Source organism: Papio anubis, chromosome 3 (assembly GCF_008728515.1).
Source record: "Papio anubis isolate 15944 chromosome 3, Panubis1.0, whole genome shotgun sequence".
Taxonomy (NCBI): domain Eukaryota; kingdom Metazoa; phylum Chordata; class Mammalia; order Primates; family Cercopithecidae; genus Papio; species Papio anubis.
Window position 1 is genome coordinate 41284404 of NC_044978.1, and position 19955 is coordinate 41304358.

The 19955-nt window shown below is 40.3% G+C and overlaps 1 protein-coding gene across 4 annotated transcripts in view; it reads right to left on the bottom strand.

Annotated features, from left to right (window-relative positions):
* The window catches only part of ARHGAP10 (Rho GTPase activating protein 10), a 332652-nt gene that overhangs the window by 26089 nt on the left and 286608 nt on the right, over window positions 1-19955 (bottom strand). For all 4 annotated transcript variants that reach the window (XM_021938123.2, XM_009207677.4, XM_003899252.5 and 1 more), the window contains one exon: window positions 123-282. In XM_021938123.2, the coding sequence (XP_021793815.1) occupies window positions 123-282 (160 nt within the window). The remainder of the gene's footprint in view (window positions 1-122; window positions 283-19955) is intronic.

Here is a 19955-nt window from a genome sequence, read left to right on the forward strand (position 1 = left end):
TGGTGGCCCCTCTGATAAGACAATAAGGGTTCCTTGATGTAATGGCTTCAGCACCCACTGGTCACTGCTCATGGAAACTTCAAAAGGTCCCTTCAGCACCCAACAGAAGCATGGTGACTTACATAGTGGATGCCCAGTCTCCAAAGCTCCCTCCGTCTGCCAGAAGGTGGTTTTTGTCTGGTCCAGGAGGCCCAGGGAGAGCTGCAGTCACGGGAGACGGGGAGGAAAGTGAGTCCAGACTGCTAGTAGGGGTGTCCTCCTTGGAAGGGTTAGGATTGTCACCTAGGAGGAAAAAAAGGCATCAAATTTCAAACAAATACCAGAGAAGAAAAAACTCCACTAATAATTATATGGTGTTACTTGATTTGTTAATCAAATGATAAAATTACATTTACAGTTCAGCCTGACAGTATCTGGGTGTCCTGTCTTTACATTTTCTTTTTTAATGAAAGATGCTTAAAATAAACCATAGATAATACACAGTGAGGAATGTTTTCCCTACAAAAAAACACAATGCTCAAAATCAGATAATGGAAGATAAAAGGCACAATGGTGGCCACAATGACTTCCTCACTATAAGCAGTCCAGGTATAAACCAATGAAATCAAGAATAGCTCCAAGCAGCGCACCAGCCCTGTGGGGTCCAACCTGTTCCTTTCTGGTCACCTATTGGTTAAGTCATTCTCAGTTGCCACTTACTGCATAATAAATTAGACAACCCTAAAAGAGCCTTGTCTTCTGAGCTGGTATCTTGGATTATAATTTCTTTTTTTTTTTTTTTTTTGAGACAAAGTCTCGCTCTGTCGCCCGGGCTGGAGTGCAGTGGCCAGATCTCAGCTCACTGAAAGCCGCCTCCTGGGTTCACGCCATTCTCCTACCTCAGCCTCCCGAGTAGCTGGGACTACAGGCGCCTACCAACTCGCCCAGCTAGTTTTTTGTATTTTTTAGTAGAGACAAGGTTTCACCATGTTAGCCAGGATGGTCTCGATCTCCTGACCTCATGATCCGCCCGTCTCGGCCTCCCAAAGTGCTGGGATTACAGGCTTCAGCCACCACGCCCGGCCATTGGATTATAATTTCTAATACCCCAACATTAAAATCCCACACATAGACAAACTTCCATTTCTCTTTGGACATCAGGGAGGGTACTACAAAAGAGTTAGGCTTTTGTGGTGATGGCACAGGATGAATTTAAACCGAAGCTAATTTTTTTTAAATGAGTTGCACAATGTATGCATTCACAGGGGACCATTTTATTAAATATGTTTAGTATAATATAATTTGTATACATTATGGGCTTGGGTAGAAAATGCAGAAGATGGAAGACAGAGCTCACAAGAGCAGTTATTTCCCTCTACTGGTCTTGCTTTCATGGTCCTCCCAGCTACTATAAAATGTACCTGATCTGCACCCATCAAGGCTCGGCCCTTAGGCCTAATCCTCAGTCCCCATTAAATATTAACTGCTCCAGGTAACCCTGCAGAGGCAGCAATGTTCTATAAAGATAGCACTGACTTGGCCTTGAGTTTATAGGTGATGGTCCTAAACTGCTATGGAAGCAAATGTGACACATATAGAGGTTCATAACCCCAGTCCCCAACAGCCTGTAGCTGATTAAAGCTTCATGTTTCCTCAGTCCCAGGCCCTAGAAACAGCAAGCAAGAACTCCAGCACAGCAAGGACCTTGCTCTCAAAAAACATCTTAGATGGTTTTTTTTTGAGATAGATGCCTCACTCTTGTTGCTCCAGGCTGAGCGCAAATGATGCAATCTCGCTCACTGCGAACTCCCCTCCGCTTCCCAGGTTCCAAGGCGCAATTCTCCTGGCCTCTAGCCTCCCAGCAGCTGGGATTACAGGCATGCACCCATCACACCCGCCACTCTTGTGGCGTTTAGTAGATGGGCTCTCCACGCCATGGAGTCTGGTCTCAAACTCCTGACCTCAGGTGATCCGCCCACCTCGGCCTCCCCAAGTACTGGGATTATAGGCGTGAGCCACCGTGCCCAGTCAGATGGATTTCAATTCTCCTGAAAATGAAGCACAGGAGAAATTCCAGGCTCTGATTAAGCTAGCTCCCCAGACTGTAATCTTGAAAACTGATTGTACAAAGTAATTCTTATTGACTCCTGACCCAGCTTACAATGAAGGGTTAAGAGAGAAAATCTTACAAACGGAGCTCTAGAACAACTGAATCCAGACAAGCAGGACTTGGAGATGGTGGTGATGGCTGGAAGAAGAAATTGTTTATGACGGGTACTGCGGGGGACACCTGGCGGACCCTGTGCAGAAGATTCTGATGAGGAAGAGTTTTCTGCATGAGTGCTGCGCGCTAACCAGCTGCACCACTGGAACTCCAAAGGGTTTTCTGAGCTCTTTCTTTCGTAAGTGTGTTCCCAGGGAGGGTGGGGGAGATGGCTGAGCAAGAGATGAACCGTATCTCCACAGGGCAGTTCTTCTCCCTGTCCTGAGTCTATTTATAAAGTCTAGAAGACTCTACAATTGCTCTTTCAGTGAAGCCACTTTTTCCACAGTGCTTCACCACAAAAACGTTTAGCTAATTGGAGAAATTCAGCTCCAACAGAAGGGCCAATTTTCAGGCAAATGGACCAAAACCCACTGGTAGACCACTGCTATGATTTCCTTTTAATTTATTTTCTTTCTGGGATCCAGTCCACTTTGGAACAAAGACCACGTCATCCCCTGTGCCCAGCGAGCTCAACTCCATCCAGTTCTTTTCTATGAAAGAGCCCAAGTGCTGCGAGGGGGCTGGCCTCCAGCCTTCCCCGGCCCCTCCCTGTGTCTTTCATTCATCATGAGCAATGACTCCCCCCAAAATTAAGAGAATCTCAAATGGAACACCAGCACAGAGTCCAGAGTAAACCTGAACATTGACCTGGCATGACGGCTGCCCTCAGGGCTCAGCTAGACGCACCAAACTGTCATCAGTTCTGAAGCAGAACAGGATCACCTTCACAGCAAGTCAGATGCCAGCAGCTCCCTGGCTGCAGGAGGCTGGACCCAGGCCCTCAGTCCTCCCTGGGCTGTGTGCCCTGATGGCCGGGCAAGGCATGACATGGCAGAAGCAGCAAAGGAGAGTCTGGGACCGGTTTATTCCCTGACTCACTCCTACCAAGAGAAATCTGTCAATGAGAAGCAACTTTGGGGAACTGGAGACCAGGGGTTTAATGTTACTTCTGAAAGATGCCTGAAATGTTTTTACAACCAGATACAGCAGATCATTTACACTGCCTCTAATCCTTTTCCCAAGCAGACTGACACAGCACAAATTGTCATTCAACATATTAAATCACATTCTATTAAGAGAGTTTTCTCTTCCTTCCTGCCAAACAGTGGCAATCTGAACCCTCAAGTGAAAATAATATTGGTAGAAGGGAATGTTGACACAGGCTGATCAAAGGAGAAGACACCTCACCCTACTTTCCAAGTGTACAGAGTTCCTTCCTCCTTCACTGTTCAGGAATGAGTTTACCTACTTGAGAGAATCACTGAATTTGAGGGAGAATAAATTATCAGGTACATAAACATTAAATACTCACAACCATTTCTGAAACTTTAGTTCACCAAAAATCAAATTAGCATTTTTTAACTAGTATGAAAATAATAAAACTTAAAAAACATTCTATGTTCAACTTTTAGAATGAATACATATATATATGAAAAAAACGCATATACAGTTTTCCTTATACATTTTTCATATATATTTATATATCTATATTTATACATCTAAAATATGTGTGTGAGAGAGAGAGTGTGTGTGTGTGTGTGCGTGTGTATTTTTTTTAAGAGACAGGGTCTCCCTATGTTGCCCAGCCTGATCTCGGACTTCTAGGTTCAAGTGATTCTCATGTCTTGACTTCTCAAAGTATTGTGATTACAAATGTGAGCCACCACCCCTGGCTGGGAATAAAGATTTTAAATCCCACGAAACTAACTTAAAATTGAGAATTAAAGTCAGATACACTCATTATTTTTCCCTATCATTTCTTCTGAGTGAAGAATCTCTCACACAATCTCTCCCCTCAGGTGTTACCCTTTAACAGGCATCTACAAACAGACAAATCACCTCTGGATAAAAAGGGTGTTCCAGCGAGTGAACAAAAATGGTACCAAAGGATTTATGAACAGACTCTAAGACACTCACTGGAAAATGAACTACCGCCGATTAGAGAGAAAATGACTTCCTCGCAGCATCCTCAGATTAATTCCCACAAGGTACTTGCCAAACCCCTCCTCTCCTGATTCTTTTCTCCTTTCTCACAGCTGTCTGCAGCCATCAATTTTGCATTTCGCCATCATATACTGGTTTTATAACTTGGTTTAAGGTGCCCATTTCCCTTGTACATTTTGTCAGGGTGGAGACCATGTCTTGGTCTTGGGAAGCCTTAGAGAACACAAAGCAGTGCCAGGCAATCCAGGAGTCATCAGGAAGTATGGCAGACTCACTGCCACAAGAAAAGCATGAGCATGGAGAGCCACTGCCTCTAGAAATTGAGAAGGCAAAAAAATCTGAAGACCCCAACATATTCTCACAAAACCTGCACACAGTTTTGGATTCTCATCCTCTCCCGTTTCGAGCCACATGCACCTCTAATCTACTTTATTCACCCAACTAGCATTTACTGAGCTTCTCCTTATGTACAAAGGCACACCACAGATGCTGAATTACACAGACAGAGAAGCAGTCCCTAACCCAAAGACGCCCAGAGTATAATGCAGAAGATAGGCAAAGACAAACAAGGTGGTGTTTGCTGTAATATGGTTACGTCAAGAAGCTTTGAGACCCAGAAAAAGGAGTTTTCAAAGTTACCAGGGTCAGGAGCGAAAGACATGTGGGAGTGCAGCAACAGGAATAGGAAGGAATTATTGCCAGTTTCAAGGAAAAAGCCTCTGGTAAAGAAAATATCAAAACTGAAAGAACAGAAACAGGAGAGCATGTGGCCATTTTCAGAGCCACAGTAGTTGGATTTTGTTGGAGAACAGAGTCAAAGGCAGAAAGCAGGTGCATGAAGTAGGGTTAAGAACTTTGTATCTAACGTAAAGGCATACGAATTTACTCTGCAGACACTGGGAAGGTACTGCAGGGATTAAGCAGAGAAGTGATATGATCTGGAGAATAGCTCCAAAATATATTCCGTTATGACAGTCATTAGAACTCAGTGAACAAAGGTGAAGGGTGAGAGAGAAACTTAAGATGAGCCTCGGGTTCATGGCTTGGGAACTGAGTATATGGTAGAATCATTAACTGAAATAGGGAATAAAAAAATAAGGAGCACATTGGGTGAGGGAGATAATAAGACCAGTTGCAGGCATGTTGGGTTTGGGGTGTCAATAAAAAACCTAGGTGAGAGTATCTAAGGGAGAGTTGGTTATACAACCCTAGAGCTCAGAAGAGAAGCCTGGGATAGTTTTACTGATCTGAAAGTCATGCACAGAGAGTTGAAGTCACAGCACTGGATGGATAGAACAAGGAAGAAGATGTGGAAAAGTAAAAGAACCTTGAGGAATCTTCCAGCCAAGAGAGCTGGCTGTTCTTTAAAGCAATATTGTTGTTGTTGTTTTGTTGTTTTAAATAAAATGCAGTGTTCTTTTGCAAATATTTAGGATTCCTGCACAAACATCAATAATCATAAAAACGGAACACAATTGGCCAAGAGGACATGTCTTTGGTGATAGCTACTATATTCCCCTTAGTCTGATTTTTTTATGAGCCTGAGCACGTGGACAAGTGCTTTATTTTCACGATAGACTAAAATAATCTTCAAAGATTGGCAGAAAATTAGACCAAGAGGAGGAAACAAGAACTTGATAATTCTACCATTTCTAATAATTTAGAGGATGTTTACATCTTATTTTAATCTATTGATATGCTTTTACTTTAGGTAGTTTAACTTTTTTTGTTCTGATGATGACAAACTGTTCTCTTCATTCATTTTCTGGTCATTTCACTTGAATAGAACTGCTTTTGGATTGCTGGAAGGAATAAAGCTTCGGGCTTCCCTCCCATTTCATTCATTTCTTCTTTGTCTCCTCTCAAATATACTTCCTAACAGTTAAGTCAGAGATAGTTCCCCCCTGAAATCCCTTCCCTGCTGTTCTTCCACTTAGCTGAAGATTTTTTGGGCATGGTATAAAATCACAGACGGTTTCTGTTATTCCTCACAGATGGACCATCCCCACAGCAGCTAAGCTATCCCATGCTCCTCATTCTTAAACATCTGGCTTATGTATCAGCAGGAGTAAGGAAGAAAAAGAGAAGACAGAAAAGAGGAAAGAAAAATGCATAAAAAGAAAAGATCTAATATATTAGTTGAATTTAATTTAAGCAAACCTCACAGTCATGCATTTGGCTAGCTGGGGGACAGCTGACCAAACCTACCTAAACAGTAGGTTTACTTTGGTACACAAATATTCTTCCTGTCAGGTCACAATAATCTTAGATACTTCTAATCATCAAGGAGTTAACAGGATCAAAAGAAAGTTTTGCTGAGAACAAAGTAACTGCACTTATAACACAGAAACACTTTTATTATAAAGTTCATTCAGAAAATGTTCAGCCAAGATGGAATATTAAGGAGAAACCTACCTCTCCCTCACACAAACACCAAATAACCACCCCCCAAATTTTTTTTAATAAATAAAAATATATAACTGCCCTGATAAACTTGTTACACATTTCTGTGGAACAGAAACAGAAAAGAAACATCCAGAGGGACCATTAATTAGCCAAAGGTTTATGGTTCCAAGACCAGCTGAAACCAACAGAACCACCTAGACATTTAAATCCTGCAGGGTTCTGGCCGGGCGCTGTGGCTCACGTCTGTAATCCCAGTACGTTGGGAGGCTGAGGCAGGTGGATCACCTGAGGTCAGGAGTTCGAGACCAGCCTAGCCAACATGGCAAAACCCAGTCTCTACTAAAAATACAAAAAACAGCCAGGTGTGGTGGTGCATGCCTATAATCCCAGCTACTCAGGTGGTTGAGACAGGAGAATCGCTTGAATCCAGGAGGTGGAGGTTGCAGTGAGCTGAGATCATGTGACTGCACTCCAGCCTGGGCAACAGAGCAGACTCTGTCTTTTAAAAAAAAAAAAAAAAACCTGTAGGGTTCCTAGTATCTATAATAACATACCAAGCATGGGGCAGAGGGGCTACAGCCAGGCTCTTCATGTGAAAATAGGGACTGGGAGAAGCCCTCCACCCTAGATGGAGGCCAAGAACCTACAAATAAGTTCCCCACTTGCCTGGGGGATGATTCGGCCTAACCTAAGGACAAGAACATTGTGCTGGCAATAATAGCACCTGGCTCTGAACCAGCACCTAGGAGACCCCAGTGGAGGCAATAATAGCCAGACAGCGAAAAGAAAGGGGAGAAGATGGATCCAACACGTCCTAACCATGCATAGACACAAAAAAATCCTCCTTCACCATGGACTTGTAAACTAGAACTGCTAAAAACAAAAAGAAAACTAAGACAGCAAACTCAATGAATAAGAAAACTCAGAGATTTAGAGATTTGTAATATAGAGAATAGAAGTGAAATTGCCAAAATCTAGATCACAGAAACAAATTGAGAGGAGGAAATATTTAAATAATAACCAAAGTTTTGAAATTAAAGAAACATCAAAGACCTCAATAGTAAAAGACTGAGAGTGCCAAACAGAGGAGTAACGAAACTCCTGCACATAAGACATATTATTTTAACATTTAAGAATATCAAATACAAAGAAAAAAGCACCCATATGGAAAAAGCAGATCATATAAAAAGAAAAAGAATCAGACTGACATCAGACTTCTCAACAGCAATGTTAAGTGCAGAAGGAAATTGAAGTAGTATCCTAGGCTGGGTGCGGTGGCTCACACCTGTAATCCCAGCACTTTGGGAGGTAGAGGTGGGCAGATCACTGGAGATCCAGAATTCGAGATTAGCCTGGCCAACATGGTGAAACCCCATCTCTACTAAAAATACAAAGAAAAAAAAATCAGCCAGGCATGGTGGTGGGTGCCTGTAATCCTAGCTACTCAGTAGGCTGAGGCATGAGAATTGCTTGAACCCAGCAGGTGGAGGTTGCAGTGAGCTGAGAACACACCACTGCACTCTGGTCGAGGCTACACAGTGAAATTCTATCTCAAAAAAAAAAAAAAAAAAGAAAAGGAAAAGAAAAGAAAGAAGAAGAGAAGAGAAAAGAAAAGAAAAGAAATTGAAGTAATATTCTTAAAGTATTAAAGAAAAAAAAATATGAGCAGAGAATTGTATATTCAAACTGCCTTCAACTGTGAGGGCATAACGAAACTATTATCAGATATAAAAATCCCCAAAGGATGGCCACACAAAGAACTATACTGACAACACTCTTAGAGAAATTCCTTGAGTATTTAAATAAAAGAAGCAGTATAAGATGTTCAGCTAACTTGATAATGTCCATTGTTGTCTTTAAAAAAATCTAAGACAAAAGAAAAGGAAAAGAACATAACCAAAATAATCCAGAATTGAAACTCTGGAAAATATCAACACAGTGGGGGTGGGGAGATCAGAGGGAGTTGATAGCCCATTAAATTATTTGTCTTATTGGAAGTGGGGAGAGAAATATAGTAACAGAGAAATAACACTAAGTTTCAAAACAAAGGCACCACTTTAGAAACAAACAAACAAAACAACTATCATTTTAAAAAGCAGAAGAACATTTGCTTTTTTGAAGAGAAAGCAGAAAACGGCAATTGTATCAAAATTCATTAAGTGAAAAAATGACAGAAATCCTAATATGACAGTAATTGCAATATATATAAATGGCCTAAACTCACCAATTAAAACACACTGACACTCCAAATGTATTTTTTAAACCCAACAGTATGTTGACTACAAGAAACATGCTTCAGACAAAAAGGCCAAAAAAGGTTAAACTAAAAGATCAAAAGATGAATATATTAAGCCAATATGAACCAAAAGGAAATGATCTTAATAAACCACACAAGAATCATTTTATAATAATAAAGGAAAGAAATAGTTAAATGAGAAGATAAGCACCTGATAATACAGCCTCAAGTAAAAAAATGACACAAGTACAAAGAAAAAGAGAAAAATCAACAATTGTAGTTGCAGTTTTTAAAACTCCTCTCAGATACTGCTATCAAGTTGACCAAAAAGAAAGATATATCTGTAATCAATAATGCAAAGCTCATGTTTTATACACATGCATACAACTCACAATAATTAGAAGATGCACATTATTTTCAAGAACACATGGAATATTTTTGTAGGAAGGCTATAAAGTCTTATCAAATTCCAATGGATAAACAGTATATAAATTCTCTTCTCAGACCAATATTGCAAAATAATCCATATATTGGTAAACCAAACATGATTAAGAAGAAAATCATAATGAAAATATTTAGAACTCAATGATAATAAAAAAACATTTCATATAAAAATTTGTGAAACATGCCGAAAAATGTCAAAATGGAGATTTATGGCTTTAAAATATTTGTTAGGAAACAAGAAAGGTTCAAAACATTTTATGCCATAAAAAGACAATTTTCCTAAATACTGGTAGTCAAAGAACAGTCATGACTGTTTAAATATTGAAATTACAATCAATGTGAAGTTGACTATGAAACTAAAATTTACTGAAATATATTTGATTTTTTAATTTCAGTACATTTACTCAACAGGAATTAATCGTATACTATAATACACACAACTTACTCCATAATAGTGAAAAACTATTATTAAACTATTATTTTTATTATTTATTTAATGTAAGACTTTGAGAGAAAAAAATCTCCAGATCACAGTGAAAATTGATGAGAAAATGTGATCTGACATGTAAAAGCTCACTCTAAACACAGAGAAATAAATCTGAAGGCTAAACACCATCTATTGTACTTAGAGTGGCTTCAACCAAAATGAAATGAACACTTTCTCCAGCAGGGCGTGAGCACAACTGCTCCAATTGACGTCCACCTCATGCCCCTATCCCCTTGTGCCTGAATTCATCCTCCTGTCACCCTGCATTTTCTATCTTTTAAATAGGGCCACCCAATAAAAACCAATAATCTCTTGCTTTGAGTATTTCAATGGCTTCTCTGCCCAAATGATGTGTCTGCTCTAATGATGTTGTACCCAAGGAGGACTAAAGTAACCACAATGTGGCTTAATGTCTGTATTGGAAGAGGGTTCAGGAGCTGGGGGAGGAGAAAGCATACCCTCAAGAATCAACACCTCTGGGTAAAAGTCACAGTGGCAGACTAACAGCTCTGAGAAGAAAATCTACAGGAAGAGCCTGAAATGGAGGGGATTATAAAATGCTGCAGTAGGATGAGAGTTTTGTTTGGCTAATTTGTATAAGCCTGTTTAAAACATAATCTTTGAACTAAGCATGAGATAGTCATGTCCTAATTTCTACCATATGGCAAATACTATGACAATAAAATCTCCTAACCATTGCAGCCTTTCCTCCTAATGTTACCCAGGACATTCAGGGCACTGAACTACCAAACTCATTTCGTATATATTCTAGCATAATTTCTACTCTGCTAAAACAAAGTCTGGGTTGCTATATCATGTCAAAAAGTAGTACCTAATGCTGCACTGAATAGTGAAAACTGAAATAAACCAAAACTTATATTTTCCTACCCCAGTTCAAATGCTTTTGGAATTGACAGAGATTAAAGGATATAGCTGACATTCATTCCTTTCTTTTTTTTTTTTTTTTTGAGACAGAGTCTCGCCCTGTCACCAGGCTGGGGTACAGTGGTGCGATCTTGGCTCACTGCAACCTCTGCCTCCTGGGTTCAAGCGATTCTCATGCCTCAGCATCGCAAGTAGCTGGGATTACAGGCACATACCACCACACCCAGCTAATTGTTGTATTTTTAGTAGAGACGGAGTTTCACCATGTTGGCCAGGATGGTCTCAATCTCCTGACCTCATGATCCACCTGCCTCGGCCTCCCAAAGTGCTTACAGGTGTGAGCCGCCACCATGCCCGGTCAACATCCATTTTTTAATGATCTAGTGCCTGGAAAGAGTAGAGTGCACCATACTGTTTCCTCAAATGTGGTAAATACAGGTCAAAGTATACTACTTACTCCCTACAAAAGGAAACATCTCAGACATGGATCAGGACAATGACCCATCTTGTATGGCACTCTGTTTTAACAAGGACATCCAAAGATGCTCTAGTTGTCCACAGCCTCTTCCTTTCTACTCAAGTCTTAGAAGTGCACCATAACACCCACTTGCTTTGAAACTACTCAGGCAGCAGTTTGTCATGGACCGTGAAACATTCAAGACCTCCAATTCTGAGTAAAGGAGCATGACTTCCAGAAAAACTTATGATTTATTACTGCCCCAAAGGCAGGATTACAGTTTCGTCCAAAATTTTGATTTTGCATTTTGTCACTAGCACTCTAATAATTATTAACTTTCAGAAACTGGGTGACTAGGTCTCATTACGTATTGTTAGACTGAGAGAAACTGAAAAAGATCATGACGAAAGAACACAGAAAAATCAGCTATCTCACCCAGCTGGATTATCTAAGACTGTTTTTTTCCAAGTAGCTCATTTCTGAGTTTTTGAAGAAAACTGAACAGCCTTGTTTCTTCACAGCTTACCCAGATGCTTGGCTGGACCAAAATGTCATCGTGTTCCAGGACCTCATCTAGCTAGAAGTTGTAATCTATACATAGAATGACCAGGGCACGCAGAGCAGTCTGAGGAGCATGGCTGAGAAAGGTCAAAGTCAGGTCCAAACCCCAATCAACACCTAACCAGCCAAAGAAAACCTGGCACTCCCTCTCCAACCTTCCCTATGATAGTCAACTTGTATTAGTCCATTCTCACGCTGCTAATAAAGACATACCCGAGACAGGGTAATTTATAAAAGAAAGAGGTTTAATTGACTCATAGCTCAGTATGGCTGGGGAAGCCTCAGGATGATCTTACAATCACGGCAGAAGGGGAGGCAAACATGTCCTTCTACACATGATGGCAGGAAGGAGAAGTGCCAAGCAAAAGGCAAAAGCCCCCTTATAAAACCATCAGATCTTGAGAGAAGCCACTCACTATCACAAGAACAGCAGGGAGGTAACTGCTCCCACGATTCAATTACCTCCCACGGGGTCCTTCCCACGACATGTGGGGATTATAGGAACTACAATCTAAGATGAGATCTGGGTAGGGACACACCAAATCGTATCACAACTTCAAATGAAATGGCTTAGGAATTGAGCAAGATAACTTTCTTCGAGAAGCACTATCAACAGAGGCACCAAACAGATAAGATCTACAGAAAGAAACAGTCCAAAGCAAGATAAAAATTAAAGTTAGATATTTTTCAGCCCAGATATTTATTCTCATCCTCCACAAAACCTAGGCCAGGGAATTATATCATATTATCTCATATATGTTTTCCTTAACTGGAAAAGTAAACACACACACACACCACACACACACACACAGGCAGTTCCTTTATTAAACAAATTAGAATAGTAAAGATAGGTTATAGAATACTAAGTTTGACATTAAAATGAAACCTTTTAAAAACTGTGAATGTAGGGATATCTTTCTTTAAAAAGAGAATCAACTCTACCCTACCATCCAAAGGAAATTCTTCTTTACTGTCCATACAGTAGTAGGTATTGCGTGATTACTCTAGAAAAAAAGTCCAGATTCTTTCATCAGAAAATCTTCCTTAAGTCTTACATTAGGGGAAAAAAGGGAGAAAGACTAAGACATTAACCCTGCCAACTGCCCATTAAGGAAAGCAGCTACCTGTGTTTCTCACCACGGGCAGGTGCACTGAGATGCAGGTTATAACTGCCGCAAGGTAGAGAGCTTCCTAAAGTCCCCCTTAGCCCAATTCTCAGTTACACTGCAAGCTCAAGTAATGCCATCCAGGGTAAGGGGCAGAACAACCTCACTCCTCCCATTTTCCCTCTGAAACAAGGCAAGCCAAAATGGGAACTATAATGAAGTCAAATAATGTACAGATGAATGACAGTCAGTTGCTAGATAATAATTCACTTGGCTAATATAATGTATCTGAAATTCTCTCTAGAAAAAGAAAAATGTGACTTCTCAAGAAAATAGCTTCCTACTTTCAATCCCAAAAGCACAGAAACAAAACGACATACAGATCTGCATTCCCCCCAAAAATGAAAAGGCAACTCCTGAACTATAAATTAAAATGTCACATTAAGGCATGAAAAGATGTAATGAAATTGCCATAAACTTAAGAAGTAGATTTTATTTTCTGTTGCCCAAAGATTTAAAGAAATTAAGCATAATGCTTGCCCCAGAAAGCTACTATGACAGCTAAAATATGCCAAAAGTGCATGCCAGGAAAAGCTGATGAGAGAATCGGCTGTTAAAACCAATCACATGACAAAAAATAAAGACGGCATTATAAAGTTATAGCAACAGCTAATAGGCATCAGGTTACAACTCCAGGAACCACCTCTACCTCTTGCAAAGGTCGATGGAAATCTGCAGCAATTCAATTATAAAGCAAGTAAGACCAGTTCAGTTGCAATGTCAACAGAAGTCAAAGCAAATTGCTTTACTCTATAAAGCAAAGAACATTTTTATGTCATAATCACAGTCCTGGGGCATTGTTTAAAGACTAAAATTTTTGCCTATATAAACAGAAAATATAACAGCCATGTGTTATTATTCTTGGGAACCCAAAACTACTCAGATACTTAAACTATCTTCCATAAACTTTGAGGAAGCTGCCACTTTGACAGCTCAGGAAATTTAGAGCACTGTGCTCAGAGCACAACTTCAGTCCAGCTGAGACACTGAGGGCTGCCAGACTCCTTGCTTTTCACCTCTCCTCCCCTGTTCTTCTCACCTAAGAAGGCAAGTTCATTATTATTAATTGCCAGATGGAGGCCGGGGCAGTAGCTCACACCTGTAATCCCAGCACTTTGGGAGGCCAAGGTGGGTGGACCACCTGAGATCAGGAGCTCGAGACCAGCCTGACCAACAGGGTGAAACCCCGTCTCTACTAAAAATACAAAAAAAACAAATTAGACGGGCGTGGTGGCAGGGGTCTGTAATCCCAGCTACTCGGGAAGCTGAGGCAGAAGAATCGCTTGAACCTGGGACGCAGAGATTGCAGTGAGCCAAGATCGTGCCATTGCACCCTAGCCTGGGCAACAAGAGCGAAACGGTCTCAAAAAAACAAGTAAGTAATTGCCAGAGGGAGATGATAGTTACCAATAAACTTAGGTATAATGTTGGACAAAAATAACCAGAAATGAAAGACTAAATTACATTTTATTTGAAAGCATACCAAACATGAAAGCATATCTGAAGCTCTTCTGCTTCAGCTATCAGGCTCTCAAGAAAATATAAGCTAAAATTATTCAATATTCACTACATATTGGCTGGTTTACATCCATTAACTCAGTTGTTCCAGGCAAAAACCATGTCAAAGTTTTATTGTCCAAACTTGTAAGGCTTAGAGGGGGATTTGCTGAGATCATAAACAACATCAAGAGGAGGGCAGAAATTTAAACCCAGGTTTAAATCCAAAGTTAACCACAAGTGAGTCAACCATTCAATAAAACTCTTTGCTGCCTAAGTATTTCCGGTAATAGGGATCCCCAAAACGCCAGGACAACGCGACCATGAGAAAGAAGCCTGGGCAAAAGGTGAAAGACACGTGAAGTCTAACAGGAAAACACTAAGCAGTGAGAGACAGTCATTCTCAGTTAGTGCCAATGAAGTCTCTCCAGGCCAGCTCATGCTAAAGGGACTCCATTCCCTTTCTTTCTAGACTCTGCTTCTCAATCCTTCCATTTCAAAATTTTAAACGTATACCCAACACACCAGTATGAAACACAGCTTGCTTCAGAGTTAAGTTGAAACATTTGTAAACTAAACACATATAAATGTATGCGGTATGTATGTGTGTATTTATATGTATGTCTTACAAGTAATACACTATAGACAAGGTATGAAATACAAATATGTGTAAAGAAAATCACCAACTCTTACCGCCTAAGCATAACCATTGTTATAACTGATTATTTTTCCAGATGTACTTGTATGCTTACAGTATATTTAAATATATAGTTTTTCCTTTAAAAGTGAGAATATTTTTGAAAACTCCATTTTAAAACTTGCTTTTTTCATTCAAAAGCATACTGTACATTATTTCTATGGATACATCTTTATCATCCCAGGATGGAAAGAGGCCTATGTGTGATGAGTAAGACATCTGCATCATCTGACTGTGTTTGGCTGGGCTGTAGAATACAAAGTCCTCTTATAAGTACATCCATACAGTAGAATGCATAGAATACTATACAGCAGTGAAGAAAGGAGAAAGCTCTCTTTGTACTGACATAAAAAGCAACACAAGATATACTATAAAATTTTAAAAAATAAAAAAGGTACGAAACTGACTCTTCAGTGCAGAAGAGAGTAAATAAGAATTCATATTCCTATTTGCTTATTGCAGTGGTTAATATTGAGTGTTAACTTGATTGGACTGAAGGATGCAAAGTATTGTTCCTGGGTGTGTCAGTGAGGGTGTTGCCAAAGGAGATTAACACCTAATCAGCTGCCAGAGTGGCTGGAATAAAGCAGGCAGAAGAAGGTGGAAAGACTTGACTTGCTGAGTGTTCCAGCCTTCATTCTCCCATGCTGGATGTTTCCTGCCCTTGAACATGAGAGTCCAAGTTCTTCAGCTTTTGGACTCCTGGACTTACGCCAGCGGGCTTTCGGGTCTTCGGTCACAGACTGAAGGCTGCACTGTCAGCTTCCCTACTTTTGAGGTTTTGGGACTCGGACAGGCTTCCCTGCTCTTCAGCTTGCTTGCAGATGGCCTATTGTGGGACTTCACCTTGTGATCATGTGAGTCAATACTCCTTAATAAACTCCCCTTCAATATATACATCTATCTTACTCATTCTGTCTCTGTACAGAACCCTAATACAATTGTATATAAGCATAAAGAATTCTAGAAGGATAGGAAACTATAGGTTGAACCATATAAAAATGATGATATTCAAATTTGTTTGGTATATACCAATAGCAGTTTCACAAGGCACAAACTTGCTAATAACTGATCATCAATCCAATGTACATCTCAACTCTAGAAGGATTTCAGAAACTACAAGTCGAACTACACGAAATTCTCAATGATTACGTTTGGCCTATAATATGGTGGGGGGAGCATTTGAAATTGCTGATATTAGATAATTTTTGACCTAAAAGATGGCAATTTTATGTGCTTCAACCCATGAACATCAATGGTTATAGATCTGGCTTGCAGATGCAGCCACTGAGTCAATGGGATGGAACAGATCTTTCCACTTTGTATCTTTTTACACTTTTTGAATTTTCAAACATGGGAATATATTATTTACTTAATTATTTTTAATAAAGAAAGCAGGGGAGAGAAGTGAGAGGAGAAAACAGAAAAGTTAACAGCAAAATCTCATATATTCAGGCAGCATCAAATTCCAAAATGTGTTCACTTTCTAAATTTCTAATAGCCTGTTAAAGTATCAGGTACCTGAGATATCCTCACTACAACCAATCTATGACCAGATGTTTGTTCACTTAGATAAGTGGTGGCATAAATTACAATAACGTGCTTTTGCAGTACTTAATATCACTGAAATAAAATGGGTCACTTCCCTCCCCCGTCTCTCATAAAAAAACAGGCCTGGACTTCTCTCCTGGAGGGCCCATGCTTGTTACAGTGTTTTATGTCCCATTCTTAAAACTAGAGTCTTCTCTGGCTCTTCCTTCTTTATCTCCTGGATCAAGAAGACCACAGCTCTGACTCCCTTACAACACTAACCTTTTTTTTTTTTTAATGGAAAAACTAAGAATCATTCTTAAAATTAAAAAATAAACAGCATTGTTAGAAATGCACAGAGTAGGCCAGGCACGGTGGCTCACGTCTGTCATCCCAGCACTTAGGAAGGCCGAGGCGGGCGGATCAAGAGGTCAGGAGATTGAGACCATCCTGGCTAACATGGTGAAAAAAACCCCGTCTCTACTAAAAACTAAAAAAAAAAAAAACAGCTGGGCTTGGTGGCGGGCGCCTGTAGTCCCAGCTACTTGGGAGGCTGAGGCAGGAGAATGGTGTGAACCCGGGAGGTGGAGCTTGCAGTGAGCTGAGATTGCGCCACCGCACTCCAGCCTGGGCGACAGAGTGAGACTCCATCGAAAAGAACGGAACGGAACGGAAAAGAAAGGGAAAGGAAAGAAAAGGGAAAGGAAAGGAAAGAAAAGGAAAAGGAAAGGGAAAAGAAAAGACAAGACATGCACAGAGTATCTCTGAAAGACGCACAAGACAAATGGCAACGTCTGTTGGCTCCAGGGAAGAGAAGTGCACAGTTGCCTTTATGTTCAGCACTCTAGAACACTTAAGAACCCCAGATCCTGGAATCAAACTGCCTGGGTTCCATCCTAGCTTTGTCACAGATGTGGGTGAGTGATTGGCCTTCTCTATGCCTCAGTTTCCTGAACTATAAAATAGAGATAATAATACTACCCATAGGATTGTCCTGGATATTATCTAAGTTTAGTAACTATTGCCAATAACAGTACTTGGTATATAACATGCTAATACGTAACTGTTCAAGTTATTACTCTCTGAATTTTGTATCATGCTCCTGCATGCACTACTGAAGATTTTAAGAAAAAGAGTATACTGTCCTTTTCAATAGCCAAGATAATAAACAGAAACTTAATCACTATTTCTCTTTAAAGAGAAAACTAAAACCCATTACCATATCACATTTCATGCTCAAAAACTTGTGCTGCTGATTTTAAAAACTATTAGTAGACCCAAAATGCCAGTCTCAAAATTCATTTTTTGTTGTTGTTGTTGCAGATGGGGTCTTGATCTGTCACCTAGGCTGGAGTGCAGTGGTGTCATCACGGCTCACTGCGGCCTCAACCTCCCAGGCCCGAGTGATCCTCCCAAAGTGCTGGGATTATAGGAGTGAGCCACTGAGCCTGGCCCCAAATTTCATTTTCATAGGCTTAAAGGGTTCCCCCCCCCCATCTAAAGGTGACCCTGTAGCCCTTCTTAATACCGCTTAGGAGGGCACAGAGAACGGTAGAATGAGCATGCAGAGAGAACCAGGTTGCAAAGACACAACCCAGACCTAAGAAAAGCCAACTGGAGACAACTCATGATAAATACAAGGAGTGTTCTCTGGCATTGCCTCAGTCTTGCATCATTTCTTTTTCCTCAACAGTTGGTAAGAAATCAGTAAGTAAAAATTAACTGGCCACAGGTTGGCTTTGTTCTATTAATTGTACACAACACTCTTAGATCATGGTCATTTTAATCATGGGCCATAGAGTTTTCAGAGCCATAGAAGTTACTTGGAATTGGTCACACAGAGAAACACCTTCTCCCTCAAGATTTCCGCTCATCTTCCTGGCTATCAAAGAAAACGTTTTAAATCAGTCACTCTTGACAGCCTTAAAATTCCATTTCATTCAGGATAAACAATACTTTGGTTGGTTTGAAAAGATGTTTCTTAGACAGCCCAGCTACCTCCTACGCCACAAGAGTTTCAAAGGGGGCTATAAAGAGAGTGACAGCTGCTTGAATTCAGAACTAGAAATTAAAATAAAAGCTATTAGAAGTGAAGAAAAAACCCACTCCACAGGGAGACAAGCTTTAAAGATTTTTTTTCTCTCTTCTATAAATCTGAGTTACCTGCCATGAACTTATTTTCACCACAGAAGCAGCTATGTATTTTTTTAAAGGCATTAAATAAGCTTTTTTTTTTCCTCCTCCAGAAAAAGGGGGAAATGTTCATCCCACACAGAAGCACAGTTAAGATTACATAGGAAGCAATAGAAGTTGCCTTTCACTTTGTCACTAGCATTGTGGTGGGGGGGGGGGTGCTGAGCCTCACAGGAGGTTTCTGAGGAGACACCAACGCAGGGGAGGCATCCCACATAATTTCCAGGCACGCCACAACTCAATTACAGCCCTGAATCTTCTGGCTGCCTTTTCCAACCCATTGATCTCATCATTGTAAAAGTGAGTTAAGAAATAATCTGTCTACATATACTGTCACACATTCAAGCCTGGTCTTAAACTTCACAACACAGTAATTCCATGTCAAGGAATCCTAACACTGCTGTGAGGCAATGGCAAGGGGCTTCCAGGCTTGGGAAGTTATTACGCAGAGCTCACCCATGAAATGCCATGCCAAAAAAAAATTGGTAAGAATGGAGAAAAGACAGACTGCCAATCTTAAGACAAAGATCTGCTTGTTCAGTTACCTGGATTGATTATAATTCGGCATCAAGCTGATGCATATTTACAAGGAAACATCAATAGCTACAGAATGTTGACAAAAATCCATGCCAACAATGGTTTTCCAGTGGTACCTCTCACACCTCCACATAGTTTGTGTCCTGCTAACGTCGTGGGAAAGACAGAGTAGTTACAATTCGCTTGTGAAAATACTTTCTCATAAAGGGGCATTCTACAGACGCTCTCTTGGGAACTGAGGTTACAGGGTGCGCCGCTGCTGTGAATGTGAACTATGCATCCTTGGCTTCTAATGAAGGGTCTCCCTAGAGTGAGTGGCCTCCCACCCCTCAATACAAGCCTACGGATGAACGTGGATATATGCACTTGTGAGGAAAAACTGGAGAAAAATGAGCTCTACTTTGCTCATGGTTATAAGACTGTTCTTTTTCTAAGTAGATGGAACATTTTAGTAACTATTTACTATTTCTCTCTTTCCACTGACTTTCCATATACACTATTTCCACATATACTTTTTATACCAAGACATTCTACACCATTTTTTACTAAATCTATTTTCCAAAGCAGTTACATATGAGAATACATATTGAACACACTAACAAAATGGCATGTTTCCTTCCTTTTGATGGAAAGATGGTCTATTTTTAAGCTGCAAGGAAAAAACTGAAGA